This window comes from Euprymna scolopes, chromosome 7 (assembly GCF_053919585.1).
Source record: "Euprymna scolopes isolate OS-2025 chromosome 7, ASM5391958v1, whole genome shotgun sequence".
NCBI classification, from domain to species: Eukaryota; Metazoa; Mollusca; class Cephalopoda; order Sepiida; family Sepiolidae; genus Euprymna; species Euprymna scolopes.
In genome coordinates, this window is record NC_136488.1 from 82982311 (window position 1) to 82997091 (window position 14781).

General features: G+C 33.5%; 1 protein-coding gene across 4 annotated transcripts in view; it reads right to left on the minus strand.

Moving 5' to 3' along the window:
- Positions 1–96: 96 nt before the first annotated feature.
- Positions 97–14781, minus strand: part of LOC145279807 (kinesin-like protein KIF2A) — a 152362-nt gene continuing 137677 nt past the window's right edge. For 3 of the 4 annotated variants that reach the window (XM_080131161.1, XM_080131158.1, XM_080131160.1), the window contains 3 exons: positions 10971–11043; positions 7910–7972; positions 97–461 (listed from right to left, as the gene is read on the minus strand). In XM_080131161.1, the coding sequence (XP_079987287.1) occupies positions 361–461; positions 7910–7972; positions 10971–11043 (237 nt within the window). In that variant the 3' untranslated portion in view covers positions 97–360. The remainder of the gene's footprint in view (positions 462–7909; positions 7973–10970; positions 11044–14781) is intronic. The other variant, XM_080131159.1, reaches the window with a different exon arrangement.

Below are 14781 nucleotides of genomic sequence, written 5' to 3' on the forward strand. Positions count from 1 at the left end.
GTTTAGTTTCAGAACACTTTCCGATGGTTCGTTGTTCTACACGATAATATTTGAAATAGAAATGGAGAATCATGAAAGACTCAGTAAGAATTGAAGTAAATAACAAAACAGATTTTATTAAAATCCAAAAGAAATTTGTGATAACTGTTTTTACTGCTTCATGTTTTCTGCCCAGATGAATTGTGTGTGATACCTGGCATCGGCAACTTTTCAAGAATGTTAAGGTGATTTGTGAACTTAAGGCAGAGTGTATGGTCCATTAACATCAGTTGTAAATCTTTTTTGGTCTTTTCAATTTTCAAAGGCCCATAGAGCCAACTAGCAATCAAAGCTTCTCTGAATTATTCATGTTAACTGGAATTAATTTGAATATTTTATTTTATCGGGACCTCTCCAGTCTTTTATTGACTTGCTCAGATTTTCTTCCTTTTGCATTTCATCGCGGAAATTGAGCAGCTTATCTGAAAAAGAAAAAATTATTTTATCGAATTATAAAAAAAACACAAAAAAAAACAGTATAAAAAAACAACAAAATAAAAAAAACCTATGGTTTATTTGCTTAATGAAACATGGATTTTTGTGGATCAGTTTATGTTTAATCGTTCTTTGTGCGGTATAAAACCTTTATCTTGCATGTACAAACGGCATCAAGTAAGTTTTATGAGTTTCATCTCATCTTGACCTGTTGTTCACTTTTAATTGGGTTCGGGAATTCATCATGCTTCTACAGCAAAAAGATGTCGCACTAAGGCCGAAGAGTGGAATTGAAAAGCCAGTATCATGCTAAAAATCTAATGATTAGCAATAAATTAACCCCCTTATCAAAGATAAAAGGCAAATCCTTGGAAGGTGGACCTCCTAGAACTGCACAGGACCAGCAACATATCACAATCATCAGGGAAAAGGCAATTTCAGTATGGCAAGCAAGTGCTAACAAAAAAAAAAAAAAAAAAATCCTCCAACAACAGAAAAAAAAGAAAAACATGATAAAGAGCGATCTTAATATGTTACTTTGAAAGTATTACTTTCCCTTTTCAAATAAATTAACATAAATTTTTTTTTTTACTGCTTCATGTTTTCTGCCCAGATGAATTGTGTGTGATACCTGGCATCGGCAACTTTTCAAGAATGTTAAGGTGATTTGTGAACTTAAGGCAGAGTGTATGGTCCATTAACATCAGTTGTAAATCTTTTTTGGTCTTTTCAATTTTCAAAGGCCCATAGAGCCAACTAGCAATCAAAGCTTCTCTGAATTATTCATGTTAACTGGAATTAATTTGAATATTTTATTTTATTAATAAGTTTTAAAATATTTTATTTTATTAATAAGTTTTAAAATCGAATTTGTTTTCAGAACCTAAAATACAGTGGCGTTTTGTGAATAGTAAGACACAAATATGAAGAAATAATTTGAATGAAAACGATTCTGTATAAATCAATAAATATAATTATTTACTATATAAATAACAACTAAAAAGAAATTACTTTGAAACAGGGAAGCGTTTACTTGTATGTCGTTTATTTCTTATTCCATTGACTTTAATATAAGGGAAGATAACTCTTGTTTTCCAAATATCTTTGGAGCAAGGGAAACAACTTTTACCCTTGACTACAAAGTTACTTCTAACTATCTTTTAAATATAAGATATTCAAGAGTATTATTATTTGTAAGCACCTAACAATAGCCTTATCATGTAACGAAATAAATGGGTAGTTCAATAAGTTCCCATATTGATGAGTTTGCAGCTTTTCCCCATTTTCTTGTGTTTCCATTAATATTCGTCACTTTGTAATTCATTATCTTTAGTATTGTTATGCCAACCATATCCGTAGTGCCATGTTATATGCAAGAAAATGCTGGGCTCCTATTGGCTTCATCTTTCTGAGGATGCAGATAAATAATGAAGCTATTGTTGGATGGATTTGTGGTGTACACCTTGATAACAGAGTTAGTTGTGACTCCTTGCTATTGAGGTTGAAGGTGCCCAGACTGGAGACTGTGAGTTTAGTTTTATGTTTTTATGTTTTACATATTAAATAATAGTTGAGTCGTGGTTGTTTTTGTTTAACAGCATTTCAACTCCTGGGGGTCATTTTATGCCAAGAAAAGGTATGTTTTTGTTGTCAATTTCTTGAAAAGTTTCTTTTTAGAATTAAAAAAAGTTCTTTAAGTCAGGAAGCCAGAATTTTCAGACAAGGGAGTAAAGTAAAGAGGGGGGTGGGTTCGATTGTTGCTTTTATTTTAAGTTTTGCAGAATATGATAAAGTTTTGCAAAGAGAAAAAATAAGTAATAGCAAAAACTTTTAGTGTACAGTGGATTTGAGTCAGGAAACTGATATCTTCAAACAGCTTGATCTGATAGCACCGGTACCAAATAATAAGAAACAAAATCAGTGAATTTGATCAGGCAGACATCCCAAGTATGTCCGCTATGCTCATCCAACAACTCTGATGGCTTGGTCATGCTAGGCGAATGGATGATGAGAGAATCCCAAAGGCGAGTTCCAGACCAGCGGGAAGGCCTGTCCTACTCTACAAAGATGTCTGTAAGCAAGACATGAGGGCAAGTAGCATTGACCCAATATGCTGAGAGTCTGTGATTGAAGACCGCAGCCACTAAAAAAAAGCCTTAAAGGCATCGAAGGAGAAGAAAGAGCACAAACGGCAGAGGGCTGCAACAGAACCATGACAACTAGACATCATCTACATCTGTGACATCTGCAACTAAGCCTGTCGTTTCAGGATAGGCTTGCACAATCATAGCAGACACTAATTTGCCAATGGACTGATTTAAGCCCCCCCACATTGTTTCCTGAGACAGTCGGATACCAACAACAATGAGCTAGTTTTTAAATTTGGCAATTATTGACAAATTTCTATAAACAAAGAGAAAACTATATTTGAATGAGTGATTTTTTATTTCAATGTAGAATTTAAAAAAATTGTACTTAATCATGACCATGGTTAGAATTCTTTCATATTTGAATATTCTGGGAACAACGAGAGTGAAGTTTTAGCAGTTGAAAAGATCTTTGTTGACTGATTGTAGAATTTGCCTCCAATCAGAGACTCCAAATGTTAAATTTCTTGTTCTGTTATAGGGATAGCCTTGATTTCAAGCAAATAGAAAAATGATTTTTTAACTATATAAATGTTGTTGCTATGAAGGTACTTAATTAATATTTAAACCACCATGAACATATTAGCAACTATTGTTTAATGGGAAGAGAAAAAAAACCCTCAGATTTTGGCAAAAGGTTACAAACTTGTAGGATGAGGTAAAATCTAATTTAGATCAAATCTAGTTTACATTTCTTTAAAGCATATCATCTTTTTTATATTCTAGTGAGATTAGGGTTTGCCAGGTTTGATTTCTGGAGAACACTGTCTTATTATTTCGTTATCTTTATAGAGGTTTCTAAGTTTGTTCCAGCATGTTAGGTTTTGGGTTTAAATGATTCATTAAAAAGTATCGAGTAAACACCTGCGAAAACTCTAACTTGCTTTTGGAAATGAAGAGAGGAGTGTTATTCCAACGAAGCAGAAAAAGAGAGTAGCTGTTCAAGTCAGTCGTATTGTAATATTCGTTCAAATCTTATCTTGGTCTCACTACAATATATACTTTTATTTATTTTCAATTCATACATTTAAAAATAAAATTTAAATAAATATTCATATATCTATTGTATAAATATAACGTTATGGGGTTAAATGCAGGTTTTTAATCTAGATATCCTGTGGAAGTTGGTATGTCAACTACTCAAGTCTGAGACCTGTTTGTCTTTTTTTGAATGAATTTAATAAAGAAATAAAAGTATCCTACCATAATTTGTCTTATTTTATTGTTATACCAAGGGAAGCAACCCTGCAAGAAACTAGAAGTTGAATTGATTTAATTCCCTTTTATTTGATTTTTAGAATTAAACAGACGAAGAGTAAAACCTGGGCCCGTTATGTCACATGGTTTGAGCCATAAAAAAAATAAAAAAATACCCTAATGCTATTTTGTATATTGATGTTATAGCATTTTTTTTTTTAATGGAAATCACTCTAGACAAGGTATAAAGCCACTTGATGTAAGAAGCTAACAAGAATGACAGATGATTATTGTAAAGACAGGAGACACTTATTTGGTCTTAGTTTTGAAAAGACCAAACTATAAGTAAGAGGGAAACAGTCAGTAGGAAGAGAGTTTCACAAGAAAAAAGAAGCTACTGAAATAGGAAGCTTTATCACTATGAGATACCTAAACAGCGAATTGATGAAAACCACTAAACCAACGATTGATGAAAACCACTAAACCAACGATTGAAACAAGCTGGAACAAAGGAAGCAGAGGATTAGATAATTCTAAAGAACACTTGCTATAATAGTTTTTGTGGAAAAGACCAAGACTAGCAACATCACATATGTGAGAAAAAGGTTGCAGAGAATAAGAAAGGGTGGAATCAGTCAAATTACAGATACATTTCTGCACCTTATCAAAGACCTTTAAACAGGACAGAGATTCACGCCTAAACATGACAACGGCACTCCAAACACGGCCTGATAGTAAATTTGTGGAGATATTTATTGTATAGATATAACGTTATGTGGCAGAACTCAGGTGTGAGAAAGTGTTTAGAGCGATAGAGAGAATCGACTTTACAAGAAACAGAAGAAGCGATCAATCTAATATTTGAACTCCAAGAAAGATTTGATGAGAAAGAAAGAGCAAAACGTTTCAAAGTCGATTTCTCAGGAACAGAGCCATCTACAAGAATCTCATTGATGCAACTACTCTATTATCAACATGCCCGATATGTCTCTTTAGTATTATACTAGCCATATGATATATGGAACTGGTTTGGTTACAGAGTTGCAGAGGTGAAGTGGCCAAAGAAAAACAACATGGTTTACTATAAACATGCTTGCCTACTAAACAGGAGAGAACTTGAACGTCTACTAGGTACTATCCTCGCGTGTCTAGGCTCTCTCTGTAAAGGGGTTTATCAGGACAACTTGGCATGAGAATACTTTTCCCTACATTCACATTCACAGCCCAAATAAGATCTCCTCGATAACCTAACACTGGATTTTACAAGGAATGGTGCACCTCCAAATGCTGTTACCTAAAGTAACAGCAGGAAGCTGGATAATCCACCAGACAAGAAAAAATCTCGCCCTGAAATTCAGTAAGACCAAAAGACCACAAGAAAGGTATACTATAATATATTTAAATGGTCAGTTGGGGAAAGGAAAAATTATGTTTTCAACTTCTTTATTAACTCAGTGTTTAAGAGGTAAAGGAGAACTTGAATGTTCGAATATCTATGTATCTGCCATATTTTGCTTCCCCACAATGTTGGGGAAAATTTATATTTATTTGGAGAGCTCCCTCTTTTTGGGGGGAGCTCTCCAAATGAATAGCAATTGTTTGATATGACGGGTTTCCCCAACATTGATCAAAGCTAATTGCGTTTCTGGAGGTCCTGACCGGAAAGCCAGGCAGCCTACTTCACTCCAATTAGTTTCGCTTTTATACGAAAAAGACGAACAAACATGCGAAAGGATGGAAATAAGGGAATTTTATAAAAGTCGATCAAAATAAATGTAGAGACGACGTCCGTTTGCAAATCGTAGATATTATAATCTAGGGAGTATATAAAAAGTTCTAGAAAATAGTAATGTGGTCGAGAGCCCCCCCCCCTTCTCCCCCCCCAATCCTTTTGCAGACATACAAAAACACATGCACTACTTTTGTCTTTTATATATATAGATAACCATAATGCATGCATATAAGTAAAGGATAATCACTTTTCTTACCTACAACTCCTTTCTCATAGAATAAACCTTACTACACACACACTCTCTCTCTCTCTCTCTCTCTCTATCACTCTCTCTTTCTCTCTTTTTCTCTCTTTCTCTTTTTTTCTCTTTCTTTCTTTCTTTCTTTTTCTCTCTTTACCTTATCATTATTTCAAGGCGCTTGACTGAACAAACTCATCTCCAAACATGTGCACTATTGATGCAGGGGAACAGAAGGCATGACAACAAGTTAGACTAATATACAAGAAAAGGGTGTTTAGTTTTTTTTTATACCAAGAGAAGCAACTTTACATCGACAAGAAACAAGAAAGTGAACTGAATCATTTCCTTTGCATTTACTTCTAAGAATTACCCCAAACGAACAGTAAAACCTGAGTCCAATTGTGTCACATATATGTTAGTAGTAATGTACTTTAAAATGAAAGTGTAGAAATAGATTATAGGTGCAGGGGGTTGTTTGGGACGATTGACAGGAACAGAATCATATAGAAAAATAGATAACTGATTGGTTAACTTAACCTCATAACATGGTAGAGATTTGATGTTAAAGTCAGTTGCCAAGATTTTAGTGAAGCTAGAACATCACGTAAGGTTCTGAGAAATGAGGGTGTTAAAGTTTGCTCCTTTTTGCCATCGAAGCTGATCCAATTGGAAGCGACTCCTAGTCCCTATTTACAATGCCTCCTCACGGGACAGAGTTAGACATCATGGTCGTTTTTTAACGGGGAGAAAAGGTACAAAAATAAAAATTGTCTCAGTCGTGAAGGATTTCTTCTCCACTGAGAGAGAACAAAAAATTGAAGTGCAGCATCTGAAGAACAGATACTACACTTTGAAATATTAACTTTTTTTTTTTTTTTTTTTTACACAGTGGTCACCACTTATCAAGGCCCGGAAGCCACTCAGGGATAAGGGTTATTGCAAGTACATTACGTTAGTATGGAGATTTGATAAAGTGTTTACTTAAGGGGGCGGTTCATTAGGAATTTGTTAACGTTGGACTCTTTTATTCAGGCAAAAAATGAACATGAACAAAAAACTTAGGCATAAGGCCAACTCAAAAGGGGGGAAACAATGGGGTCGTTGGTCATCCTTGTCACTCCAGAACTAAACAAAAGTTTCTCTTAGCGAGAATCTTCTTTCACCATAATACCGCATTCGCCCTTTCATACTTGAAGACGTCCTATTTAGCACCCAATTTTTAAAACATTTTTTATTAGCATGTAAAAACAAAAAAGATAACAATAAAGGTAATACAATAATTCATTTGTGTCGAGGGCGGGGGAAGAAAAAAAAAATACCAATAGTGGTTAGTAGGGCCCTCCCAACCCTGTCTAGTTGATACTGTCCGTTCCACTTTGGTTTGTAAAGGAACCTGAGCTCCTGTGGGCCAGTCTCTTAGTGGGGATGCTCTCTAGATGGAATGAAATGGAGAAAAAAAACATTTTTGGGGTGGAGGATGAGGGGTTAGTGATTGATTTCTTTCTCATCAAGATGAGTGAAATTTAGAGAGAGGGGTGAAAAGGAAAAATTGCAATTAGGTGGGGGTGGGGATCTTTGATCTTGGCCAAAAGGCCAAGCAACTCCTAGTTAAGGAAATAAAGATTCATTCCTTTAAGTAGATAAAATATGTTTTTAGTTAAAATAGTTGTGTCCTTCTTGTTCACCCTTCTTGGAAAAGTATCAAGAAAACATCTTCATCCCGACCTTTAAAATGAACCTTATAACAGAGTACTTGTTAAGTAATAGTCAACATGTTTTGGCTGTATATTTGAATGAGCAGATATCTATTAGTAATGGAGATTTGGTATCTGTCTGTCTGAAGTTGAAACTATACTATTACTTCTATTAATGTTACTATCTTTCAATGCTTATGATACCATCCTCTTAAGCATTACCTCCTCCTTTTTTGGAGAGGGGTAGTATAGCATCTGTTCTATTGTTATGAAACCATCCTCTTAGGAATTATCTCCTTTTTATTTGGGTGGAGTGGTGTAGTCTCTGTTCTGTTATTATGATACCATCCTCCTAGGGATTATCCTTATTTGGGGGGGGGGGTTGTAGTTATATACTAACAAAAAAAATGATAAAGACACTTACCTTGAAAACATTTAACTTCATTAATGTGCTTTGAAAGAAGGATATCCAGAGATTTGGTATACTCTATGAATAAAAGTTTTGTTTTTTTTAAACTGTAAATTCGCAAAGGCAACAAGTAAAAATAGCAATCTTTTAAATTAATAGAGTAAACACTAAAAATGTTGGAATTTAAAAGAATACACAGTAATCATCATCATCATCATCATCATCATCATCATCATCATCATCAATTTAATATCTGTTTTACATGTTAGCATGTGTTGGATGGCTTCTAGAAATTGACTTCCAAACTAACAGATCTCTGGCTAGGTCTTTTTTTATCCTCTTTCCCTTAAGTCCATTCTTATTACTTCCTCCCATGGTTTCGTTCGTTTTCTCCTGACAACTGACCCTGTTACCTCAGCTGTTCTACATCTACTAACTCAAGAACTCTCATCTACTCTTTCAATGTGGCCGTGTGTGCATGTGAAACGGTGCTAACTGTATTTGAGTTTAACCGGCTTCCTCCAAAGGAGGAAGTTTCATGGGAGTATGAAATTCACAAGCGGTCCCCAGCCACATGCATATTGCTGATAGAGGAGATGACGACGTTAGGTTTTTGCAACTCTTGCAGGGAGGTGTCGACATCCTCCTACATACAGTGCCTGGAATTCCCAAATTGGTCAACCATTTTAGTAATAACCAGGCTCAACATTGTTTAATTTCAATGATCTGACAGGAATCGGTGTGTCAACGTGATTATGCTGTATATTGAATTTGGCCATACATTCAAAAGTCTACTCTTTTGCACATGGCTCCCTATATTGTCCAGATTTAATCCTCCCTGAACGTATTGGAACCAAACCACTTTTTAAGACTCACATTACACATCCATTCTATCATTCTGATATCCTTTTTCTCCATGCAAGGCATATCTTCAACTCACACTGGCAAGATTTCATGTCCATACATCATCATACAATATGGAGCAAGATTTGAAGTCTTTTATTTTAATCAATAATCTTTCAAATTTTAATAGGAAATAAAAACAGTCAGCATTTTTATAAAATCTGGTATTTAAGACCACAAGAATGCAGGGTCTTCAAAATGTCATCATCTATTTTAAAATTTTCCGGTCCTTGGTTACCTGCTGTTGTATTTGATCTAAGTGGGTTGAACTGACCTCATTTGAAAGTGGAAGTTTCTAGGGAATATCAAATTTAAAAGCGGAGGCCCCCAGTCGTATGTATATCTTGGTCAGGGACGATGACATCCAGCACATTATATACCAAATTGTTCACCCATCTAGAACTGACAAGGCTCAACGTTGCTTAACTTCAGTGATCAAATGAGAACCAGTATCTCAACGCAATTATGCTGTATATTGGTTGGAAATTTACAAAAAAATATATATATATACTATTTTATTTTTATTAAGGATTGAAAATTTTTAATGATCCCATCATTTAAGAATGAGAAGAGTGTAAATGTAAGCTGTTTTCTATTTGTTATTTTTCTTATTGATTCCGATAGAAATGTGTGCGTTAAGTTCAAATATGATTTTTGTTCAAAACGCATCCATTCATTATACACTTGTACAACTATTAATAAATTTGATGCTTGTTCATTGAGAGAATCATTTCTTTTTTAAATGGTCAATTAGAGTGAGGAAAAATTATGTTTTCAACTTCATTCCATACTGTCAAGTTTCATAACAATTTGTACCCAAAGAATAGGCATTAAAAACATTTAAATGTCTTTAGCCATTTTTGGCCAGAAAAATCATGTTAATACATAATGACATTGAGCCTGGTCAATGCAAGATGCATGACTATTTGGAAGTACTAGGCACTGTATATCATATCCCTTAACAATACTACCGGTTTGTAGTAGCCATTTTTTTTTTTGTAATTTCTTAAAGACAAGTATTATTTTATTTTAAAGAATTTGGAGATCTACAAAATGTGTAATACTTATTTAAATAAATGAAATCTAGAATTTAGAATAACAAATTTCGGTTCTTGTTTCCATTAATAAACAAGTAAAATATGGCAGTTCAAAACAAAATAAGAAAACTAAACTATATATTTACTTATAGAGCAAAAATAGATGTGCAATATTTGCTGTTATCTCGTTTGAATAAGACACAACACAAATACTAATTTGAAGGATTATTTTATTTTCTGTTAACACTGCGAACATGGTAAGATGACATGAGTATAGCAGTCGTCAAAACGCGTGTGTACTGGACGTCAACTCAGTGAACTCTGCCTCGTTCTCGTTGAAAAGGCACCAGCATGCTCTACTTGGATGGTAGCAGCAGGCTGGTAGGGGAGGAGTCAGCAAGCAGGGTGATTAGGTGTAAGGAAGGATTAAGGAGTGAGAATTGTCTTTTACACTGTAGGGAAGAGGGAGGTTTAATATAGTGCTGAAGAGGATGGTAGTAGCGGTTTTGGTTTTGTGACCTAAATTTTTGGTCAGTACAGATGCCTTTACCAAAAATAATAGAACATTATCACATGGAATTAAAAGAATAAAATAAAATCAGTTTTAAATGTCCGATTCTAGGTTGGACTGAATCCATTTTTGTCTTTAATTCAGAAAAGCTACAGAAAAGGGAGAAAAGGGGAGATAAGTCAGTTGAAAAACGTAAAATGGGATTAGTCAAACCTAGAATCCGACATATACGAAAAAAGTTATTTTTATCATTTATTAACATTCTATTTAATGATTTCCCACAATTTTTTGTATAGACATCTATTTTTGCCTTACACATAAGTATATCAAATAGTTTTCCATATTTTACTTGTGCATAAATGAAAACAAGTGGCCAAATTTCTGTTCTGTATGTTTTGATTCTAATATATAAACACCACTTTCATTCCCAGATAATACCTAGTAATTGCGAGTCTTAAACGTTAATATAAAGCATAATGTCAATGCAATTCCTGAGAAACTCTACAAAAGAATTTAAAATAATAACTTCAAAAGAAATTTACGTAGGAATTAACATTTTCTAACGGCCAAAGTTTCAACAATTTTACAACAAAAAAAAACTGGTTAAAAGATTTGATAATTTTACCTTCTACATCATAATCCACCTCTTCTGTCATTTTCATTAATTTTCTGCTCTCTATCAAAAATTTCTGCGTGTGCTGAAAAATGAAGACAGAAGTAATCAAATCGTTGTTTGCATAAAGATTTCATATGTGTAGCTTTTCAAGGAATTCAATTTTTAAATATTGAAAATTCATTATAGAAAAAAACAAAATCATTTTTGATATTGAATTTTAAAAAAATATGCTTATATCAAGTAAAACCTAAAGACTATTACTATAATAAAATGATATCATAAGATAATATTTCTACAAGTTGAACATGTTACATTCGAAATGTTTTGCCATATTTGTAAGCTGAAAACCACTAGGTATCATGAATTAATCCCCCCTCTATTTTTTAATATCAATTTTTTTAAATTAAAAAAAAAAGCCCGTGTTGAGCAAAATTTGAAGCCTAATATGTTATAAAAACATATTAAATAGGAAATAGGTATAGTTTTTACACATTAACTCGCATTCATTTATAATATTTGTATTTAAAAATATTTTTCTAACATTAGATACATACAGTAAATGTGATAACAATTGCCAATGTCATATTTTAGTCAACACTTTTGCTGATACACTTTATTATTATGCATATCACCCATGCACTCTCTGTAATTTGTTTACCCTGGCATTTCATATTTATTTTAATTGTGCTTAAGGACTTTTGATCAACAATCTTCTCAATAGACATGATGATCTCTTTCCATACCAGAAAGAGCTTTGTACAAGTATTACCAAAAAACTGTTTCACCACTGACTTTGATTGAACCAGAGGAAAGCAGATTTCTCACTCAGGATCAATGGACTTTGGAATGGACTTCCAAGCGATGTAGTAAATGTTCCAATAATTCTGCAATTCAATGAAAAAATTGAACAATTGTTGGACCACAATTTCCTCTTTGGTGTAAATTTCTACCACTTTTTCCCTACATGACAACTGAAGCAAACTTATATATTATTTTTATTGGAATCCTTTGAGATGAGTAATTTGTGTATTTATTTATGAGCATTGTCTGAAGATAGTGGTTTCAATTCTACCCAAAAGCATCCCAGAAGATTAGTTGGCTAAAAACGTGGTGAAACAACAATTATGGAAGGCAGTAATTACTGAGGATACAGTTAAGAGACTCAGCATTCTTATCCCATCGCTGTTACCCACCTGAAGAAGGCCAGAGGAAGAGCTGGCCAAAACGTGGTGAAACAACAACTATGAAGATGAGGATAACAGTTCACAAATAAATAAATAGATGAAACAGACTTGTTTTATTTTTTAAAAATTTTGTTACCAAATTAATCGAATTGAATTTATACATATATATTATACATATGTGGCTTCCTTCAGTCTGGACAGACTATGGATACCCACTGTAAGGGTGCCTGCACATGAAATTTGTGTGGCAAGAGTTGCACAATCTCAACCATGCCTCTCCTGAGTCAACATTGTTGCATACCAGTGGCAACTTGAGGTACAGGACGACTGAAAACAATGCTGGGATGAACGGAGAGCACATACAGAGCCTAGAATTCCCAAATGGTCATTCATCTGTACTAGCCAAGCTCAACGTTGCTTAATTTCGATGATTTGGTGAGAACCGGTGTGTCAACGTGATTATGCCATATTATATATTATTATATATATTAAATGTTTGTGTGTTTTTTTTTATTTGTCAGATCTTTTAAATTTTTCCATAGAAATCCACTGTTTTCAGAAAGAATATTTTAGCATCTATTTTATTTATTTATTTTCAAACAATTATTTCATTGCTTAAACTGTGAAATTCTTCTCTTGTAGACCAATGCATTTGGATAAAACATGTTTATTTGTGCATGCAGTTTAGCATGCATAACACACACATGCAAAAAAAAAAAAAAATAATAATAAAATAATGAACACTAATAATGTAAGTGTATTGATAATGTCAATTCGATGTGTCTAATTAGCATAAAAGTAATAAAGAATCTATATAATTCTCTGCGTGTGAGGAAGAAGCTTCTCTAGTCACTAACAATTAATAACCTTTCACTTCACAACAGTATGTATAATCCCTATGTGATTGTTACTTGAATAGTATTAATTCCTATCTTGATAGGAAATACATATATCTCAACCCAGGCTTGGCTTAACAGTTTCCTTTTTTTTTTTTTTTTGTCAGGTTATCGTTTCTGTGTGTCAAGAAGAAAAATTGTTTTTCAAGAACATTACACAAATGTTTATTTGGATGTCTGTCAAAGGGAGACAACCAAGACAAGAGTAAAATTTAAACCATTTTCTATTTAGCTCTTCACGTACATTTTCTTTGTTAAATATAGATAAAACCGTAAAGATAATTTTTAGAAATATGTAATAATTAAATAAATATTTCTAGTAAATACTAAAATTTTGAAGACTGATTCTTACATGATTATTATTTTAGCAAGGAAAAGTTTATAGCATTTATAAACCCCATTAAACAAGACCTATTTTATATGCACCCCCTCCAAAATAAAAATCTAGTGCTTAAAGATCATGAAAATAGAATATAACAACCCTACATACATTAATTTTATGTTCAAAGTAAAAAAAAAAAGAAAAAGAAAAAAGAAGAAACATGCTTACACTAAAAATGCTTGCTATTTCATCCTATTTCTCAAAGATCAACAAGTAAGTCTTTGCTGACAGTAGTGCAGGACTATTCTGACATCTTTTAGAGTTAATCATAACTAAAAAGAGCTGTTTGGTATTTTTTATGATGTGCTCAAGTGTTTAGTAATAAGTTATCTCCCTTTATAGATGGACGGTGAGTTGGTTGTATGTAGTGTATCTATTAGTGTATTTAGTGAATGATGCATAAGAGCTGGTCTTATCAATGGGGTGTTCAGACCAACTCCTAATGAAAAATGTTTCATGAAAGGAAAAACAAGGCCCATTTTATAACAACAAAAACAGGTTTATTCAATTACCTACACTGTTTGGTATAGATAGAAGAAAGTTGGATGGTGTCCAAGTGAAGAAAATAAAAAGTAGAATGGATCCCAGAAAGTCTGTCAGTAGTTACCTTCAAGTGAAGATAGTTGATGATTGAGCATTCAGGGATAGAAGAGAGAGAAAGCGAGTGTCTTTCTTTGTTACATTCAAGGATATCTTTGCTGATCAACCATGATTCTCAAAGGGGTTGAAGTAATTCTTCAGGAGACAGATGAAATCAACGCACCTTGTAAGCTGATTGGTCAGTGGTTAACCAAATTACCTAGCAGGGACATTTATCCGTGTGAGAAAATAAGGCTTTATATTTGTGATTGCTACAGATGTATCATGGAGGATTCTGCTAGATTTATGAGTGGATGGAGTAGTAAGTTCCAGAAACTTCTACCATTGCTAACCAGCCGAGCATTATTACTGGTAACCAAGGGAAGAATCCATAGGCATGAGTAAAAAGTGTTATGATTAGGCCTGTGACAAGAGAATATTCTTATTATTGTTTTGACTCTCGAGTATATATGCAACACAGTTAGACACAGTTAATCAATCAAGAACCACATCAGTCTATATAAAAACATATAAGATATAAACAGATATATACTCAAGAGTCAAAACAATGAAAATAATATTCTCTTGTCATAGGCCTAGTTATGATATATAAGTGAAACCTAGCCAGTGAGATTGAGGACAGCGTTGCATGGAGAGAAATAATATGAGAATGATACGATGGATGTATAATGTGAGTCTTAAAGATAGACTTGAATCTGATAACCCTAGAGAAAGATTAAATCTGAACAGTATTGAGAGATGTGCAGAGAAAAGTAGAC